The 21,894-nt window shown below is 38.3% G+C and overlaps 1 protein-coding gene across 1 annotated transcript in view; it reads right to left on the bottom strand.

The window, feature by feature from the left end:
* Positions 1-21,894, bottom strand: part of ADAMTSL1 (ADAMTS like 1) — a 172,957-nt gene that overhangs the window by 114,964 nt on the left and 36,099 nt on the right. The window contains exons 4-5 of the mRNA XM_042826731.1: positions 14,805-15,041; positions 859-985 (exon numbers count right to left, since the gene is read on the bottom strand). Of these exons, the coding sequence (XP_042682665.1) occupies positions 859-985; positions 14,805-15,041 (364 nt within the window). The remainder of the gene's footprint in view (positions 1-858; positions 986-14,804; positions 15,042-21,894) is intronic.

The following is a 21,894-nucleotide window of genomic DNA, read 5'->3' as shown; positions in this document are numbered from 1 at the left end:
AAAAAAAAAAAAAAAAAAAAAAAAAAAAAGAATGGAACAATATTTTATTCATAATATAAAATAGAATAGGAAGAGGATTTATGTTTCATAAGAGATTTTCAGCTAATTAATTGTGAGTTTCTCAATACTAAAATTAGTTAGCACTGTACAATTCTAATTAAATTCATGGGTGGCTCAAGCAATTCTAACCAAAGAACGGCATGATCAAAAGTCCATAGCCAAACTGTTTCCCAAGTATTTTCTGCCTAAGTATCGACTTTAGGCCTAGGCATAAAATGTGCCAAGTCCGTGATTAAGATTTATGATTTATTTTCCATATATGAAATATATTTTGATGCATTCAAGACTACTAGAAAGGCAAAAGAAAGACCTGAAACTTCTTCCTTTCCTTTTATTTATTTATTTATTTATTTATTTATTTATTTATTTATTTTTGGTGCGTGTGTGTGCCTATGTGTGTGTGTGTGGATGGTAATACCATCCCTTTCAGTATTTCTTTTTTGCTCTGTGGGCAGGATAAGATACTCTTTAGTACAGCATGGACTGGGCTCTACTCAGCCAGCTAATACAGCCTCAGCAGGGTGCTGAACCAGCTCTCTCTTTCTCTGGCTTATTCCAAGGTAGTGAAATGAAACAGGGAATACATTGGTGATGGCTCTCCACAACAATCTATCCATTTCCTCAGTTATAGTGTGAGCAACCATTAATTCTTCCCTGAACAGGGAAGAAATGATGAGTACATCTAGCCTAATCATGATCATTCAACTGCCTGATGAAGAGTAGAGTGAAAGATACATGCTAGAAATATATATTTTAGTAAGAAGTGAAGATGGCACTTTACCAGAAGGAACAGCTTACTTTTATTTGCTGAGAGCTGGGACTTATACTGGCCTCGAACCAGCCGGCAGGTGGACCCATCACCATTGCAGACCCCACAGTTATCTTCCTTGACAGTGCTTCCCAGCTGGCGGTCACAGCCAACGATCTGGCAAGATAGAAAGACGTGCAGTTCAAAATAGGCATCTACTTACTGACTGCTTGATCCATCTCTGCTACTAATTACCACCAAGTTTCTCTCTCAGAATCCCTAGAGAGCCATAGGGTACATTAGCAATGAAAGAGGCTGAGCAAATCTGGCTGGAAGTTTCAGACATAAGATAGTGAGCAGGTTAGTACTCAATAGCTTTTGCAGTACAGAGAAAGAAAGCAGCATTGTTGGTTGTTTTGGTTTTTTTTTTACTTGCAGTGTCAACAGTTCGCGGTCAGGGTCCATCAGAAAATATGCTTCCAGTTTCAAAGAGAAATATCTCTGAAGTAGGTAAGAAGACAGAGACTCGGAGAGCAGATGGATAAAACAAATGAGCAACACAGAGCAACAAAGATTAATGATAGTAACATGTCTGAGATCTCAGAGAAATTTTACCTGCTATACAGTTGGAAAGACCATGTGGTTTTAATTATGTTTGATAATAATCCCATTCCACACAGTCCAAGCCTGCATTCAGACTTTGTTTAAGAACTGATTAAAGAAGAACGAATGTTTAAAACAAAAGAACTCAGAATCAGACGCTGAAACTGGTTTTACATTTACGTGTAAATTGTTTTGTTCAAAATTCTAAAACTTGAATAGATAATCTGGGCCTCTAATTTCCCAAATTTATATAGACCCTAGGTGAATGAAATATAACTTTATGATTAAATACATTTGAAACTAAATAAATGGGATATAGACTTATTTTGCATATTACTAATATAAGTTTCTTGTTTGAATTCTGTTCTGTTTGATGCAAGTTATAAATTTTACACATAAATAGATGAAATGCAAGAAATTAAGCAAGTTCATACAGTTTATAATTATCTTTATACATATCAGAAAATAAAAAGCCTGCTAGCATTCTGGCATTTCATTGCAAAGTAAGCAATGAAAAAATAATTATATAAATTCTGCTTCTAAGAAGTTTGTGCTAAAACTCTTAACCAGAGAGAATATATATACACAGGGAATTTAAAATAAAGTGCATATTTCAACTTTAAAATTCCCTGCATCTGTGAACTTCAGTTAAAATCAGAGAGCTGAGTCTTAGAAACACTTACGAGCATATGGGGTACTTAATCTCCAGGCTCTTACAATCTGCACGTGTTACTTGCGTACTCAAACATTCAGACTAACTTCTCTTATTTGTGCAAATCTGTGAGAGCACAATTGGAGATCACTGCTACAGCCCACTGTACTTGTGGTTTTGACAACTCCTCTGCATTTTCCTGTAAAATGTAGGCTTAAATTATACTTGGTATTTCCTTTTAGCAAATTCTATTCCCATTTCTAACATCACTATTATTTACTAGTGATACAATAACATTTTCGGTTATCTATCACATTGATATCATATTTAATTGAATTTCAAACACTGTAGGTTTGACTTTTCCCAATTTTACTCATTTGGGACTGGGTCAACAGTCCCATTCTACCTTAAGTTATAAGGTCTCCAGAGGAATTAATTGATGCTAAGGGAATAATAGTCATGCAAAAATGATACATTTCTCTAAAAAACTGTTCACACCAAGACCGGAGGAGATACTTTACCATATTAAAACCATTGTGGTACATTATGCTGAGGTAGCTGAACCAAAGTTAAGATTATCTTGACTGTGACTACTCCGTTCAAATCTTCCAGTTACAGGTATATATGTAATCCATCAGGGATATAATGTAAGATTTACTTTTCTGAATATCATACAAGAAGTGAATCATCTTTTTCATAGAGAGAATGATTTGCTTTATTTTCATGAATGTTTCTGTAAAGAAAATATTATTTGTGTGGCCTGTAAACAGTCTGACACTAAGCCACCAACTCAGATGACTTTCCTTCAAGTGCATTACTAGTTCACTAGCACTTTGAGTGAGAAGAGTTCTTCTGAAGACAACAGATATCAGCAGAAAGGCCAAAATTCCTTTCCATACCTGTCCATAACACAGTTTATATTCATTCAATGATTCAGTCCAGAATGATGTCCAAATCTACGTGCTCTTACCCATTTTGAAAAGAACATGTGAATTGCCTGGATGTAAAAAGAGCTGGACATGAAACTCAGGTGTGAGCCTGTATGACATTAAAGGCTTTTTAGCTTTCTGAATCATCAACTCACACATTACCATGGTCTGTGCTCGGATTAAAGTTTATTCATAAATCGAGCTATTTTAGGCTAGGTCACAACCAGTAGATTTAACCACTAGGAAAATCTCAGATGTTAAACAAAGTTATACTGAGGTTCACTGTTCTTTTCGAAACAAATATCCACTCTTCAAGGCATAAAAATCCTTATTTTATGGAAAATATTGTATTTCAAATGCAAGTATTAAACAAAATGGAGATTTCTTGTGAACATCAAAATTTAAACAGTATGTACAGAACATGAGCGTCTTCCTGTGCTTTGTAAAATCTCTCAAATAACTGTATACTTTCAGAAACTTTGATAAAATGAAATAAATTTACTTCTGCCCTAGGGTTTATGGGCAGATTTTTAGTTAGCACCATTATCTATCCTAGCAGATATCCAGAGCTCTGGAAATATGTATTGTATTTTCGTAAAAAAATCTTTATGAGTGATTAGCTGAACTAATGCCTGAAATAAAAAAATATAAAAAATCCAAGTTTAAAACTTCCCCACTCATGGCTTTTTTTTTTTTTTTTTCCATTGACTATTAAGGCAAATCCTTTTTCAGTCATTTGGAGAGGATTACACCCAGCAAGAGGCTTAGTAATATTTGCAACGGATTCCAAGATGCTTCAGAATCAAAAACATTACTTCAAATCTCTTATATTGCTTCCTAGTAGCTCTTACAAGAAAGTAGTGTATAGGCTGCACTCTTATGAAAATAAAGTGAGACAGAGAAAAGTTAAAGTACTATTTATGACAGGAATAAGAACATGTCTCTATGAACACTGAATCAGCAAGGAAGGCAGAGCTGTTTCTTGCAACATCTTCTCACGGTATGAACAAAACATAGAAAATAGGTTTTGGAATGGATCATGCTCAAGATGCAGCACACAGGGTGAGATCCTCCTGTCAGAAAAAGTAGGTTAACTTAAGCAGCAGAGCTAGAAAAGCCTACATTTCTTGCAGACCACTGACCTATTAATAAATTTGACTAGGAGTTGTTGAAGCCTCATCATGAAAAGAAGCTCCAGGAAGATACTGCTGGGTTAGTAGGCAAAGAAGCAAATAGGGATATTGTGCCTTCAGTCCACAGCTCAGATCAATGACTTCGTGGGCATAGATTGAAATAAATCCTGACATTTGTGAATCAAAAGTCTGAGGAATATTTTACTCCCTGAAAAGCTTTGAAATGTCAAATTCTCATCTGAGTTTGAAACTGGAACCAATGTTGAAATTTTGAAGTTTCAGTGGGATGGAAACTTCCTTTTCCAGTGCATTCTAGTCTTAATCTTAATATATCCTGGGGCGTTTAGGGAAATGAAACATTTTTCGATCCATAAAGTGCTGGGAAGAAAGCCCCCATCAGGAACAAAAATGGATTACTACAACCCATTGTGTCTAGAAATGTTCTGAAGTAAGCAGTTTTCATACTCATTTTTATTACACTTTACTCTTCTTCCACTTTAAGCAGAGTAATGAAGCACAGACTTTCCACACTGAAATCTTTGGAGTTTCAGATAGTCAAAGTGTGGTCAGAGGCTTGAACAGCAGATTGTTACCGCACAAAATGTCAGAAGCAGCTCCGTTCAGTTCCCTGACAGCCTAACCCAAACCCTATTAAAATAAAGTAAATACACCTATAAGTCCAAAAGACTTTGGATGAAGTTTTTACGTACTTCTAAAGGTGCTCCCATTAAGCTGTGGTTAAATGCCCAAACAGCAGTGAAGCTGATGAAGCAGAGCTCTGGAGATCTCAGGCTTTCCATGGTGTGTGAAGGATGTCAATACTACAGTGAGGAAATTACAGGATGGCAACAGCTCCCTGACCAGTTCTTGATCATCTCATCCTATGACAGTGTATATTCTCAAGTGAGCTGATTTCTATTCTCCTTATGGGTTTACATAAAAAAGTTAGCAACAAAAAGCCAGAATAATAACAGCTAATCCTCAGCTGGCTGAGCCTGTATTGTTTTCTGGCATAAGGTACCACAGCTCAGCTCAGAGGTAAAGATTCCATATTACATTTTATGCTGAAGTCCCACACTACATGCTGACTTTGATTCTCCCCCATTCCCAGTTTTACTCTGCTGACAGCCAGTAAGTTGGCAAAATAAAAAAGCAAAGATATTCCTGACTCCTGGGTACATAAATAAATTAATTTTTACAGGACTTGTTTTACAGAAAAAAAAAAAGTTACAGAAAAAAAAGTTATCAAGTTAACAGAACTGCTTATGTACAGTTTAAAGGCTTTCAGCTGAAAGTCCAATGACAGAGAGATTGGAACAAATTCACGAAGTGCATGCATGAATGTTATGCGTGTATGTGTTCCCCTTCTGGACTTGAACTTTGCCTCAGTTCAGCAGATTTTTCCAGAAATAAAACTGGACCAGCAATGACAGGTTCTGCTTCAGCCCTGCTAGCCTGGAAATGCCCTGAAGTAAGAAGTTTTCATAATCATTTCTATTCAGTATTAAGAAACCCTAGGCAGGAAATAATGTAATAAAGCAAGCTTGCAAATCTAGCCAATTATAAATAAATCTCTCTGTTTTTCAAAGGGCATGTCTGCAGTTCAAACAGAAGTAGTTCTGAGAATCTGAGAAAAACAAAGTTGCCCTTCATATCCATACTAATGTGGGGCTCAATCTAAGAATTGTGTAGATTGTCACTGCTCAGCTGAAAAAAGTTTTGGATTTGAGCCACTGTTTCAGCTGGGTCCAAAACACCATTTTACAATCAGAGTGAAGAGCTGTTGTACTCTTTAAATTATTGTGGAGAGAACAAGCTCCAGGCTGTATGGCAAGCTGGAACCAGACTGGTGTCTGTGATATAGGGATTCTCAGCCCATGTTGCAGATTTTCCTGCTTTTTGGTCCACCTGTACGTTGTGCTGACAGTTCCTACCCTCACTATTTACCTAGTACAGCTTGCCTCTGTACTTGATGCCATTAAGTGACAGGCATGCTGTTGTGCAGCATCAAGGCCCAGGCTGGATCCTCCTACGTCACACACAGTTTTGTTGCCATCATAGCACAGACAGCAACTATAACTGAAGACTGCAGGATGAGGTTCACAGTGGCAAGGCAATTCGTAACTGTGCTTGTAGAAATAGGCCCAGTGACATGTGCAATCAATGTACTTGTTTGGCACATGAGCCAAGTACAACACACAACTGTTCAGGCAGCATAAACAAACTCTGATCACTGATCAGTAGCCAAGTTTTTTAAAAATAATACCTTACTTTTCTGACTGAGATCTACCATCCTGCACAATAAGCATGTGGCTGGCCAACTCAGTAATTTGGCGGAATGATCTGCAATCCTGTCTGGTATCTACCCCATCAGCCTAGCATTTCAGGCCAGTCACAGCTCTCTGCTATTACTATTTTTAAACCTAGATGATGACCTTAATGGAACATCACCCCACCAGCATGTTTAACACAATGCATGAGCCACTGAATTTAGTGATTCAACCATAGCCCTAAAAGCACACAGGTAGCAGACACCTAACAGCAGAAAGATCTCAAGGGAAATGCCTATTTCTCAGATTCCCTCAGGGAAAAGAACAAATGTAACCTCATTCTGAAACCACCCATGATTTAAAAAGAAGTAATTAAATCCATTTAAAAGCTGGAACTTCTAAATGAGAATTTATAGATATATTAAAATCTTGGATGTGTGAACAAGGCAACTCCTATCCTTATAGGCAAATTTCATTATAAGTAATTTTCCTACGTAAAAAAAGATTGAATTTTACGGATTTGGTCGTATATAAACAACCAATTTACTGTTTGGGCCAACATAAGAGAGCTCTCAAACTTGGAAACAAAGCCGTATCTAGTTTGTTCTCTGATGGTATAGAAATCCAGAGTCTGTCATTCTGCAAAAAGCAATGTTTATTTAAACAGAGTTAAGATCAAAGAGTTTATAGACAGATGACAAGAGAAAACCTGTCACATAAGAAAAGTATTTTGTGATTATTTGTCTTCCCTGATCCATCTCACTCAGATTTCTCTGTGTTTTTGTTGAAGTGGGTTCATTTGCCAAAGTAAGAATGAATTTATGTGTGCCCATGCTGTCACTGAGGAGGAGAACAAAAAACCCTGGTTTATTCTAAGTAGTAGTGCTTTATCGCAGTAAAGTGAAATACTTGATTTTCTATAAAAGACTAACACATATAATCTGAATGGATAGTATATTTAGCATTTCCAAGGGAAATGTTTGCCAGGTTTTGTGAAAGAGAGTGAGAATACTACAGCAGAAGATGATTGCGAAGGCCATTATAAATCTAAACTAATTAAGGGAATTCTCCTTAAGTGTTCTTAAGTATCTCTAAGCATCAGAATGAGTCCTTAAGAAATGAAAAGCAAATTCTGTGAAGTCTGTGTTCTGGACCCACTATCAGTGGACTCCCAGACTATGAAGCACTAAAATCTAAAAGCACTTAATTGGCTCTTGTGGCCCATCATGTTTGACTGTCATCCTTTGTCAGCTCTCGCACGATCTCATGGCATGCTTGATACTGACGCTCAGACTTCTTTTCTGTTGGGTGCACAATCTTCATATTCAGACTTCCTTTGTTGAGGAGCCTTGTCTCTGTTGGGCTGGATAAATGATCTAGTTGCATGCTACTAACAGAGATTCAGCATGGGCTTTCTGGTGCTTCAGGCAGCTATGTCATCTGTGCTATCAAGGGACAGACTTCACCTACTGATCTAATATTTTAGAGACTCCCAAACCACTGCTGAAACTGCTCAGTCTACATGGCATTCCAGCCTGCTTCTCAGTGGGGGAAGAATCACAATAAGACTCTACAGTGCCAGCGGAATGACAGTGAAGACTACTTAACAGGCCTGCAGCCTCACACTTTCCCAGATCTTCATGACAACTGGAAGACTTGTCAGTGTCTTCAGCGAAAACCGTGTTTCGGTTTTGGTAGAGATTCTCAAAACAGCCCTGCCAGTGGACATCCTGCCATCTTCACGTAGCTTTAATCCTCCGGTGTCACTCCACACACCTCAGGATTTTAGGTGTGCTAAGGAGATACACGAACAGACAGCTTTGTGATATTTGCAGCAGGTCTTCAAATAGCTCTTTCAAATTCCTCTTCTTTTTTTTTTCTTTTTCTTTTTGAAAACCCCCAAATTATCATATGCTTTGCCTTGGCAAAGGCAGGTGTGTGCTGCTGATGAAGCACACTATTCACATTAGACAGTTAGTCTCCTTTGGAGTAATAACAGGTATTGTTTCTGCTGAAATAATAGAATAAAACGTCTCTGCAGTGTTGCCAATTTCTCTTGGACCATAAAGTGGAAAACAGATAGCTCAGGGCTGGGGAGAGAACTTCTAATAATGTAAATGCAGATTCTTTCACACAGTAAACATACCCACCTCCTTGCCATTCTTTGCCACAAAAATGTTGTTACCTGGCACGACAGCAATATAAGCATTTGGCTATTACACTTGTGAGTTCTACATCCCACTCATTTTTGTGTGCTGGAATAACATCATGCTACTTTTCTAATCTCAGAATAATGGTACTTATGAACAAAACAAAATTCAGATTTGCTATTCACATAATATGAGATGGAGAGTATAAGACAAAATCAGACAAAAAGCTCAAACAGCTGTTGAGCTCATAAGTAGCTGCCATCAGAAACCAACTTTCTGAACAGAAGGGAGCTAGGTTTCAGTACACTCCAAACAAAATAAAGATTCATTTTAGCGTTTACATCTAGGAGTTTTGTGCAGACAACAGAAACTGCAAAGCCATTATCAGGCCAAAAGGCTGGGATAAGCTGAAAGAAAACTCAGAACTTTTCCTGTTACAATGTCTTCTGCATGTATGGGAAAAAATAGCCATCCTTTTTGCCTAAATAATACAGTCATTATTACAACTTTTTCATGTTTCATTGTGAGTTCTTACAGCTTAGAAAAGAAAAAAAATGACAGCTATAAACAGGCCAGAAATAGCTGAATGCAAAAGACTGAAATCCCGGCAACGTGTAAATACCTAGACTTTTTTCCCCAGTTCTTTCCTTTGTTTTAACCTGACTTCTGTGATAGCCTTGGCAGACAAAAAAGATCATTAGTGGAAGATGCTACGGGGGGAGACTGAATGCCTATAAATGAATATACAATATATGACTGTTTGCAGAGAACTAATGGCATAAAAGCCATTCATTTCTTGACACTGCCATCAAAAGGGCAAATGATGGGTACTTTCAGTCCCCTTGAAACTAAAGCAGCAGCACAGGTAAGAATCTTGTTTTGGAATTCCTCTCTCTAAGAATTTTCAGTTAGATAATATGCCACATTAAAATGCAGAAAAATTGAATCTTGCCTGAGTAATAATCTGATCCCCACTGCTATTGGTAGCAGGTGTGGATGAGCATAGTCACTAAAATTAGAGCAATGAATTTTGCATGGTTTAAAAATGCTGGCTTTTTTCCTCTTAGGCAGGAGATAATTCTGGTCTTCTTCCTCAAACCTGGAATTGCCTTGAAGTATTCTATACTTTAAAAAAGAAGGAAGAGAAAGTTATTAAAATAACAAAGATATGCGTGGAGAAGCCAATTTAAAATTGTTAGGAGTAAGTAAGAAAATTTCTCATTTGAAAAATGGTTGCTCAAACTCTGTCATCTATGGCTTCAAGATAAAACACCTGAAAGAGGAAAACAATACTTAAAAATTTATTCCCATTTTTTTCTTAGTTTTTGTTTTGTTTTGTTTTAAAAATAAAGAACAAAGGTGAAATGTAAAAACAAAAACAAACAAACAAACAAAAAAACCCACAACCATCCAGTGTCTTTAGAGAAGAGAAATTCATGTTTAGGTAGTATATCAGACAAGACACTGACAAGTTGCATGGCTACTGAACTGTCACAACTATGTCAACTGCCCTGTCCCAAGAAGCATACATAACGCCAAACCAGCAACTACACAACCTCTCCCATATACTAGCTCTGCAAATAAAGTAAACATCTTTTCAGGAATGTCTAACCATAATCTTCAGTCAATCAAGGATTTAGTTATACACCTTCTAATTCGACATTCAAACATGGCTTTCTTTTTCTGAATATCATCTTCTGAATATAACTGGCAAGAGACTAGCGCTTAGAGACTTCAGTTAAATAAGCAGTAGTTAAGAAAAGGGCCACAGCTTGGCCATTAAGCTACCGGCAATTTTAAAGCTCCAAACAACATGAAAAATTAGAAGATAAAACATGTGAAATGGATATTGTAATTTCTAAATCTTGTGAACAAATACATATTTGCCAATAAGAGTGAAAACAAGCATCTTTTAGGGAAAGAATGCTGAAGCACACAAAAGCCTTTGAAACTAACTCTTTCACCATTCATAACTTCAGAAACAGCTTCTGAGAATGGAACAGGCCATGGCCCAGGGCAATCCTAGATATGTATACGGACTGAGAGAAGAACTCCTTGAGAGAATCCATGCAGAGATGGAATTAGGGGCCTGGAAGATGAAGAAGTTAACATGAGCCACTAGTGTGTTCTAACAGCCCGAAAGACCAATAGTATTTTGGGCTGCATCAAAAGAACGGTGGCCAGTAGGCCAATGGATGTGAGTGTCCTTGTGAGGCCACATCCGAACTACTGCATCCATCTCTTTGGCTCACAACAGTTGAAAGATATGGAGCTTTTGGAGAGGGCCCAGAGGAGGCCAGAAAGATGACTGGAGCACCTCTGCTATGAAGACAAGATGAGGGAGCTTGGCTTGTGTAGTCTGGAGAAGAGAAAGGTCCAGGGAAACCGTGTTGCAACTTTCCAGTATTGAAAAGTTTATAAACAGGAGTGAGACTCTTTTTACATAGGTAGATGTGGAGACCTCACTGCGATGTTCCAGTACTTGAAGGGAGCATTTAAACAGGAAGGGGAACAGCTGCTTACAAGTGATAGGTCAAGGAGGGAATGATTTTAAACTGAGAAGGAGGAGGTTTAGGTTAGATATTAAGGGGAAGTTTTTCACACAGAGGGTGGTGAAGCACTGGACCAGGTTGCCCAATGAGGTTGTGGATGCCCCATCCCTGGAGGCATTCAAGGCCAGGCTGAATGTGGCTCTGGGCTGCCTGGTCCAGTGGTTGGCAACCCTGCCCATGGTAGAGGCCTTGGAACTAGATGATCATTATGGTACTTTTCAACCCAGGCCATTCTATGATTCTTTGATTCTATGTAAGCGGAAGCTATAGACTGATCTTAATGTCATTTATGCTAATAGAGGATTCTTGTATAGAATCTAATTGAACAGACATAGTTAAATATTTAATAAAATGTTCTGGCAGAACTACATTCAATTCCTTCTCTATAGCTAAATATATTATAAGAAAATCATAGCTAGGGGATGTAATCAGAACATACCATGGAAGTCTATATGCTTCTCTGTAATAAAGACTCGGTCAAGTCAATACAAGGATCTGTGAATCAGTATGAGTCCACTGTGTAGCCTGCAGCTACCCTTGCAAGCGCACAGAAATAAGGCCACAATTTGTTTCCTTTATTCCTTTAGATTTTATATTCCTTTAGAATTTATATGATTATATAAGATTCCTTTAGAATTTATATGTATTCATTTGCAGGAAGAAGCTTATTCACATGAACGTTATAGATCACAGATAGAGCAATCTAGATTCTAAAAGAAATTGGAGACTTTCTGTGTTTATTCTTCTATAATTCTGTTTCACATTGTCATAAGAGACCTTTTATGGAGGCCAGTGTTGTTTCCAAAAAAGGTTCACAATTCCTTCTGTGAAATTTTATATCCATTACCTTTATGGACTGCCTTGTTATATGACGTGTTAATGGGATAGGCATGAAAGCATCTACTGTCTTAATGCACACAATAAGTGCAAATCTAGTTATGAATTTTCTAATGCAATACCGCTACTGTCATAAAAATCTGTTTGGCTACCAGGGAGGCACTATGATAAGAAGACTTTGAGGTACTTTAAATGTAATACATCAAAAATTTATTCACTGTGAGGAGTGTAGTAGTATGAGCTTTTTTTGTTTGTTTATTTTTTAGTCATCCTCAAAAAATGATGCAGTATTTCTAAGTGTCTGTAAAGTGCTGATGGTGAAACTGAATGTAATAAAATACCATTCTACCTTTTTGCAGTATGTAATAAAAGGCTACTTTAGCTGAAATTCCTTAGGCACACAACAGTTAACAGTATTTGTATGTTTATCTTCAAAATACCTATCTAAGTAAGAAGTAGATCACATTCACAGATGTGAGTGTAGTCAGCCTCAACCTTCTAAGAGTAAGAAGTGTCATGAGAATGCAAATTTCTTTGTTTTAGTAGTGAATTATTTTCTTGGAAATCTTGTCTCTGAATTGGAGAGATGTGGATTTAACAGATGAACCACTTGCTGGATGAAAAATAGGCTGGATGATCAAGAGAACTGTGGTTAATGGTTCAATGTCCAAGTGGAGACCAGTGATGAGTGGTGTTCTTCAGGGATTGATATCGATACATCTTTGACAGCAAAGTGGACAGTGGGACTGAATGAACCCTCAGTGTGATTACAAACTGTGTGGTGCAGTTGATGTGCTGCAGGGAAGGGATCTTGATAGGCTTGAGAAGTAGGCCCATGTGAACCTTAAGAAGTTCAACGAGTCCAAGTGCAATGATGTCCTGCACTCAGATCAGGGCATTCCCAAGAAAACAAACAAACAAAAAAACAGGCTAAGCAGAGGACAGATTGAGAAGAGCCTTGAGGAGAAGGACTTGGAAATGTTGGTTGATAAGAAGCTCAGTATGACCTGGCAATGTGCCCGTCCAGCCCATAAAGCTAATCGTGTCCTGGGCCACTCCACAAAGGACTTATCACTGCCAGGTCAACGGGAGATGATTCTTCCCTCTACTCTACTCTTGTGAGATCCTACTTGCAATATTGTGTTCAGCTCTGGAATCTCCAACATAAGAAGAATGTTGACCTGTTGCAGCAAGTCCAGAGAAGGACCACGAGGATGATTAAATGTCTGGAGCACTTCTTCTATGAAGAGTGGCTGAAAGAGTTGATGTTGCTCACCACAGAGAAGAGATGGCTTCAAGGAGACCTTACAGCAGCCATCCATTCTTGGCACTTTTTACAAGGGCATGTAGTGACAGGACAAGGGGTAACAGCATTAAACTACAGGAGAATGGATTTAGATTAGATGCAAGGAAGAAATTCTTCGCCTTTGATGGTGGTAAGGCACTGGAACCAGGTTGCCCACAGAAGTTATGGATGTCCCATCCTTGGAAGTATCCAAGTCCAGGTTGGATAGACCTTTGGGCAGCCTGATCTAGTGGAAGGTGCCGATGACCATGCCAAGGATGTTGGAACTAGGTGATCTTTAAGTATTCTTTCAGTCCAAGCAGTTCTGTGACTCTACAATTTATTCTATGATTCTATGATTCTATCATTCTGTGTATGATTCTGTGATATCTGAACCAAAATAATAATCAGCCTGACACGCAGCCTGAATGAGCTACTCCTAATTTCCTAACTTGTATAAGAGTATATTACTTCTCCACATAACTTTCTCTGTCAAATTTTAGAAGATTAATAAAACAAAACAAAAACAAAAACATTGAAATGTGTCCATTTCATTGAAGCAATTGAATTTTTCAAAAACTTGTGTGATCAAGTAAAGAGATTATTCCCTTTTTAAGATCTTAAATAAGATTAATGGAATAAGTGGATACTCTATTTACTGCAAGCTAACTTCTGGTTCACAGCAGAAAATCAAGTAGAAAGGAAGTGAAGATAGGTTTCCAAAGAAAAAAAACAAAGCTGAAAGTACTCTAGAAAGCCAACATATCAAATCTACATGTATTTCAAGTAAAATGGGCATTGAAAGGTCCTAGACTTTGTCTTTTTCAATATTAAGGTGTGTTCAGTATTTAACAGAGATGGTGCAAATGTCCTCCTTTACATTACTCTGCTGCCTATATGCAGTTCAAGAGACTAAACTATGATGTACACAAATTCAAAACAATGGCAATATATAAATAAAAGCAACATGTAAGTAAAAGGTAATATAAAAGCAGTTCAGAGACAGGAAGAAAACAAATTAGGATTAGTAAACCGGATGAATGATCTCTAGACTTTTATGCACTCTTGAACTGAAGGGTTAAAATGTAACAAAGAAAGAAACTGAGCCCAAAGATGTGTAGTAGCTTGCTCAGTCAGGTATCAAAACAACGGCAGATTTTCCGGTTTAGAACTTCAACTACTACTATGTTGTTAGTGTCTTAAGTGAAGCCTCAAACAACATAATTTCCTGGAAACTTGGAAAGCTTTTGTATATAAAAATCAAAAGCTGAAAATATTTCTTAGAATACTTTCAAACTAGATCTGTTACTGAAGCTAACTAGAAAACTGTTAAAAAATGAAGAACACATTCCTCCGAAAAACCCAGGAACACTCATCAAGTGAGAAAGTAACTTTTGATCTTTGATTTTGTACACTGATTTTGCAGACTTACGTCAAACAAGATAACAGAAAAAAGCACAAGATTAAAATGGATGACTAAAAAGAAGAACCCCCAAATGGTATAGCTATGGAGAAGAAGAGAGCACATAAATAGAACTGAGGGAAAAATTCATTAAAAATAATGGCAGAATAGAGCTATTCTTACTTGGCACAAGCCGCTGATGCACATATCCAGGGATTCAGTGTAGCATCGGGTCCCATCCAAAACCTTTGGTGCCAGTTCTACAACCAAAGCTGCTCCTCTGGCCTGGCACTTCAGCGAGCATGGGTTGTCAGGATCGTTAGAGACAGGAAGCCACTCATAAAACTGTCCCTGATACTTGACATCGTTATGAGCTGAACACTGCTGAGCACGAAAATCACCTGCTTCTGGAGGACAGTCCTGCAGAAAAGGAGGAAAAGATCAGTGATTCTACTCAGGAGAGCTGGTCATAGAGTTGTACAGCTGGCTGGACTTCACAGTTGCCACATATACTGAGTTTTTATGTTTAGAATAAATAACATTGAAATAAAAGAGACAGTTACAGCTACATGTTATTCAAATGTATAATTATGTCTTTCTTTTTTCTCTCCAAGTAAGTATGAAAACAACATCAAGACTATTGTTTGTTTGCTTATGCTTTCTTTGCTTTTTTTTTTTTTTCTTCACTTTTGTGATCTAAATCAGTTGGTAGGGAAAAAGGAATAAGAAAAATGCAATATGTATTTGTAATTCTTTAACACAACAGAGGCAAAGATTTCATAACTGTCATAATTAGCAACTTCTTATGATCTTACACTAAAAAGCCCCCTTGTTAATACTAATACCTTGAGAGATTTGAAACATGTAACTTGACTCTGCACCGAGTACTCCTGATATAAAAACAAACAAACAAACAAACAGTGACTACTCAGACTGCTTGATGTCTCCCATTAGTTTCTCTCCCTGAAGTTAGAATGTGATGTTTTTCTAAAGTACACATATTTTCTTGTCAGTCTCTCAGGAGAGTAAGAAGAACTTCAAAACGATGAAACTTCAAATAGAATAAATGTAAGTTCTTTTTATTTCCTTTCCAGTTTTTGATCCTTAAGGACTGATATTTTCAAGAACCAAAAAGGCTAGAGATTAGTTTTTACTTTATTTTATTTTAGAAAAAACCTGAAATCTGAGACAAATGCATACCTAGCACCTGCTCTTTTGTTACAGTTCCTATGATGGTGTTTACCCTAAACCTTAGCTGCTGTATTCCTGTCATTATATGAGGATTCAGGTTTTTTCTAAAATAAAATAAAAGAAAATAATACAAAATAACAGGAATGCATTTGTCTCAGATTATTAAGGTCACAAAGTACTCCACCTTCCTCTTATAAGGAAATCTTCCCCTTGTGAAATGAATGCTTGCTATAACTTTGCTTAAGAATGGGAGATGCATAAATGTTCATTACAGACTTGAAGGAAGGAATGCCAAAATATTTATGTAAGTTGCTTCAAAAATAATGTTTCTATTTATTTCCATGGAAAACTATAACAGATACAAACAACACAATATCACTATTTGATAGAGCAAATTCTCAGCAAAAAAATACAATTTTTTTCAACACAGTTATCACAATTAGTGATGTATTTTCCTCAGTGATGAGCAAGAGATTGCATGCCATGCTTGTAAAAATCTGAACCAGTAGAGGTGACCCACTGTCATCACTGCTGTAATGCACAATCCACTACCTCACTGTGCTCACATCCACTGTTTGGTCTCCATAAATTTTCAGCAAGCATCAATAAATATCAATGGGTGCAAATTTTTTTCCACATGGAGGAATTCAATTACATAACTTTGCTCCATACACATGTACATGTCAGATGCCATTTTCTATGACTGCCCCTCTGCTGCCATCTTTTACATTACAACATATAATGGAATACTGGTGGGAACATTAAACCTCTATGCCATAACACCAACATCCACCCCTGATGCTGTAGGCCAACATAATAGGAAAAGAGGCATTACTTTCAGAGCAGCTCTCAAACAACTAGACAATATCCTTAAAAAATTTCTGTATTTTTGTCCTCTGAATAATGACTTCACCCTATAAAAATTGTATTATCTTTAATGACAAACTAATTCACCTCTCGTCTGCATCCTCTCAACTAGGAAAATCTTACTGCTATTCAGGCAAAATAACTTTTCTGAGATTTAAATGGTAGCCTCACATTTTTTTTCCTACCATTTCCTGTTTCTTTAAGCTGTAGTTTTCAATAACAATGACATGGGGATTGCATATCACTCTATTACATTAAAGGATCACTGTTTTATATTGAAGTCTAAAAGAAAATCTGTGTAAAAAATCAAATTTCTAAATCTTATCTTGAAGGAAACTGGTAACATTTTCACTATGAATGTATTGTTTAAAATCTTCACTATGAATGTATTGTTTGTATACCTTTAGCCTTCCATTCACTAAGTAGTGAGTAGGTGGTTGCATCCATTATGTTTGAATATTGAATAATGTTGGATCACATCGCTCTAAACATTTCTCATGGTGAACTATACACAAATTAAAGTCATGGCTTTAAGCCATAGACTTTCAGCAGATTAATTTGCTTTCTAGAGAGTGAGCAAATTTTCAGATAATTTGCTCTGTTTCTAGTGTGTTAGAGCTTGAGCTTGATGGGTCAAGTTCTAGTCAAACTTCTGGCCTTTAAGGACAACAAAATAGTGTTCTTGCTATAAAACGTATTAAGAAAAAGATTTGAGCCAAACTTTCCTCTTGAAAAGTATGTATCAAAGAGCAATAACGTAGAGCTCATTCATTCTCTTTGGAAGTTGATATTGAAAGTCCAAGGTCAGTGGGAGGACTTAGGCAGTACACATCTTTTCTATTCATATGTTGTGGAAGATTTAAAAAGGAGAAAACTGGTGAATATACTTCACCATGATTTTTAAATCACTGGAATAAAGAAATCAATGAATATACAGTGAACAAATATACAGGTCCTGTCTCAGATCTGTAATCTAGGCAAACTGTTAAAAAACAACAACCTTTAGACAAGGGCTGCAAGTGAAGAGACCGGAAGAATATGTGTGATTTCATTATTCCTCCATAGCAGCGTGTATTAGGTTTACATGGAAAGTACACGGAGAGGTTGCCAGGTTGACCCCTGCAAGCAGAGCCCAGCACTGCCCCATATCAGATTGGAGCCAGCTCCTGTTGCTCCAAAAGGGACCCACCACTGCCAGAAGTTTTAGAAAGGGAGAAACTGTTGTGCAACAGCAGCTGGGAGAGAGGAGAAAGAAACTGTGAGAGAAACAGCCCCGCAGACCCCAGGGTTTGTGCAGAAGGGGGGAAGGAAATGGTGCAGGCACAGAGCATAAGCTTCCTGCAGCCTAGGAGAGGCCTGTGGTTCATCAGGTTGTCTCCTTGCAGCCCATGGGCACTATGCAGAAAAGATCTCCATGTGCAGACATGGAGGAGCCCAGAGTGCAGAGGTGGACAAGGCCTAAAGGAGGTACATCCCATGGATACCCCTGCAGGAATACATATGGCCAGAGCTGCAGGCTGTGGGGAGCAGCCTTTGGTGGGGCGGGAAGGCTGGGGGAGCTGCTGCCTGTGGGGAACCTGTAACAGAGCAGTGCCTGAAGAGTGGGTCCTGTGGTATGGAGTCATGCTGGAGCCATGCTTGGAGAGCTGCAGCCTGTGGGAAGCCCATGTAAGATCAGCTTGGGAAGGACAGCATCCCATGGGAGGGACAGCAGGTGGAGCAGGGGCAGAGAGTGACCATGAAGTACTGGTAGAGATGAAGTGTTATGGATTGACTGCAGCCCCATTTCCTGTTCCTGTACCAACTGAAGAGAAGGAAGGAGGTAGAAGAGGGTGGTTGGGAAGAAGGTGTTTTCTTTTGCTTTGAGTTTCTCACTGCTGCAGTCTGTTTGCAATAGGCAGTAAATTATACTGTTCTCTCTACACTGAGTCTGTTTTGCTGTGATGGTAACTGGCAATCTCCCTGTACTAGTCGTGACCTTTGAGCCCTTTTGGTCATATTTTCTCTCTCTTTTCCTTTGAGAAAGAGGAGTGAGAGAGCGGTGTGGCAGAGTTTAGCTGCCCAGCAGGGTGAAACCACTTACATGGTGTAATTAGAGAAAAATGGTCTTTCTGTTCTGCTTTTAAACAGAGGATGAACAAGACAGTTACAGCTTCACTCAAGATCTGTTTTAGTTCTATTTTCACTAAAGAAAGAAAAGCAAAGAAGAACACTGTGGCCTTGTTTTTTGCTACACAATCTTCTGGTGCATACCCTTCCCTGATTTTTTTCTGTCTATAAGAGAATACAGTCAGGTCTATTGGCTTGGCTTACACTTGTTGCTGAGATCCAAGCCAACTCTCTTGTTTGGTTCAAGCTTGGCTCTACCTTCGAAACTTGCTGGCTTGAGATAGCTTTATTTTTACAAAGACAGAAAGGCCCATTAAAGCTCACAACATACAGAGCTCATAATCCTGCTTTGTACAGGATTCAATACTATATCTGTTGTGCTGGATTTTATTTTTAAATCAAAGAAATAAAAAATGTATGGTCAACATAACAAGCTTTCAGGACACGGCAGGTGACCAGGACCAACATTAAATACTTCCAGTCTTTGATATCATGATCAAAATAAAACAATGGATTGAAATAATAGAGCTTGTGTTAAAAAAGTTTGCATGTGAAACTTGAAGCCATTCAAGGAATACATTCAAGCAGTCACAAAGGCAAACATCCATACTTATCTTGGCACACAGATAAGAAAAGGGGTCACAGTCTGGACCACTGCATTTCTCCTACTGCAATCCTGAGTCCTAAATCTGCCTAAAGGCATTGAAAACACTTCTGCCTAAAGATCTTGATGATCCTTCTCTCTAAAGGAAAATTTCCTTTCAAGTTAAAAAGATGTGTACTTGCAGCTATGTGCATAATGCTTGCATAACCTGTGTTCTGTTTTCTGTAAAAAAAAACCTGATAGAACAAGAAAAGTTGAGTCCAAATATCCATCATTAGACAAAGATCTCCTAGACTGAAAAAGAAGAAACTGTACAGAGCTTGGCATTTTTCATTATTCTTTTGTCTTTCTTTTCTTCAGCTTTTAGAGCTTATTGTATATTGCTCGTCTTACGTGTTACTAGGGATCAGAGACTTTGTGCAGTCATATAATGGAAGACAGAAGTTCACAGCCTGTAAATGAGTATTCTACTTGTGGAAATGTTGGATAAGGCAAATTAGATGTTTTGCAGTGCATCTGTTCAAGCAGTAAGTTGCTATTTTCTTCTGAACACTTCTCATGCTTTTAAATATGTACTTGCCTGTTTTAGTGCCAGCTCCAGGTTACGAGAAATGATGGCCTCGGTTGAAAAGGACCACAATGATCATCTAGTTTCAAGCCCCCTGCTATGTGCAGGGTCACCAATCACTAGACCAGGCTGCCCAGAGCCACATCCAGACTGGCCTTGAATGCCTCCAGGGATGGGGCATCCACAGCCTCTACGGGCAACCTGTTCCAGTGTGTCACCACCCTATGTGTGAAAAACTTCCTCCTAATATCTAACCTAAACCTCACCTTTCTCAGTTTAAAACCATTCCCCTTTGTCCTATCACTATCCACCCTCATAAACAGCCATTCCCATTCCTGTTTATATGCTCCTTTCAAGCACTGGAGGCCACAATGAGGTCTCCCTGGAGCCTTCTGCTCTCAGTATGTGTGTGGGTGTTTGGTGGAAAGAGATCTTCTACCACTGCTGATTAGCAGTGGTAATGCTTGAATGGCACGAGTCACTATAATTAAATGTAATTTGTTACATTTAATACACCTAAAGGTCTGATCCTGAAAGCGAACAGTATGTATGTAGTTTGTTTGCCTGTACAACAGAGATAAAGAAGGATATGTCCACAGGTTGAGCCATTCAGAAGTCAGAGGCCAAATTAGCGGTGAGCCCAAAGCACCCCATCTTTGTATGGTTATACAGTTCTGCAAGGTATTTTTCTGATAACTCCCTGGCCTGTGTTCAGCTTGTGTATGGAAAGACTGGTTTCTGGCTACAAAGGCAGTAATCAGTTGTGGTTCAGATTACTCTATTCTGGGGCTATATGCAAATCTTACACTTTTTCTTTCTTTTTGAAAATAAATGTGGGCAACTACAGATATGAGGAACTGCTGCCATCGTATTTTTTGAAGAATCAGGAAGAGCTAATAAATTTGCATCTTAAATAAAAGCCCATTTGTCAAAGAATCATAGAATCATAGAGTCATAGAATTACTCAGGTTGGAAAAGACCTTTAAGATCATCAATCTAATCATACAACCCTAACTCTAACAACTCTTAAACAACTCTGCTAAATCATGTCCCTGAGCACCACATCCAAACAGATTTAAATGCATCATGGAGATTCAACCACTTCTCTAATGAGCCTACTTCAGTGCTTAACAACCCTTTCTGTAAGGAATTTTTTCTTGATATCCAACCCTGCTGTAACTTGAGGCCATTTCACATCCTGTCACCTGTCACCAGTGAGAAGAGACAACCCGGCTCTCACTGTAAGCACCTTTCAGGTACTGGAAGAGAGCAATAAGGTCTCCCCTCAGCCTCCTTTTCCCCAGACTGAACAGCCCCAGCTCCTTCAGTCTCTCCTCACAGAGCACATTCTCTAAGCCTTTCACAAGCCTTGTTGTCCTTTTTTGGACCTGCTCCAACACCTCAATGTCCCTTCTGTACTGAGGCGCCCAAAACTGAACACAGTACTCGAGGTGAGGCCTCACCAATGCCAAGTACAGGGGCAGGATGACTTCCCTAGTCCTGCTCACCACACCATTCCTGATACAAGCCAGGATGCCATTGGCCTTCCTGGCCACCTGGGCACATTGCTAGCTCATACTCAGCTGACCGTCCAACAGTACTCCAAGCTCCCTTTCCATCAGGTAGCTTTCTATTTCGTCAAGCTTTCTATTTATTACAGTGTCCTAGGGAGGAATCTTTCCAGTGAATAAGAAAACAATGTTTCTTCTCTAACTCTGTGAGTCGTAGCCGTCTTTTTTTTGGGGGGGGGATCTTTAGTTTATTGTGTGAAGGTTCTTGGGATGTTTCAGAAACACTGTGCCTCTGCTGGATACCTGCAATCTCTATTCACCCCATCAGGTCAAGATTTCCTCCACTGCAATGAAAATGTGAGTCATTTTAAAAATGACCAGAAATCTCTTTGAAGTATGAAACCTATTTTAAAATAAATACAG

The sequence above is a fragment of the Centrocercus urophasianus genome, unplaced genomic scaffold (assembly GCF_019232065.1).
Source record: "Centrocercus urophasianus isolate 14NV4802_14NV808 unplaced genomic scaffold, USGS_Curo_1.0 seq_27, whole genome shotgun sequence".
Taxonomy (NCBI): Eukaryota; Metazoa; Chordata; class Aves; order Galliformes; family Phasianidae; genus Centrocercus; species Centrocercus urophasianus.
The sequence above is the reverse complement of the archived record's forward strand: the minus strand, read 5'-3'. Positions and strand labels throughout refer to the sequence as shown.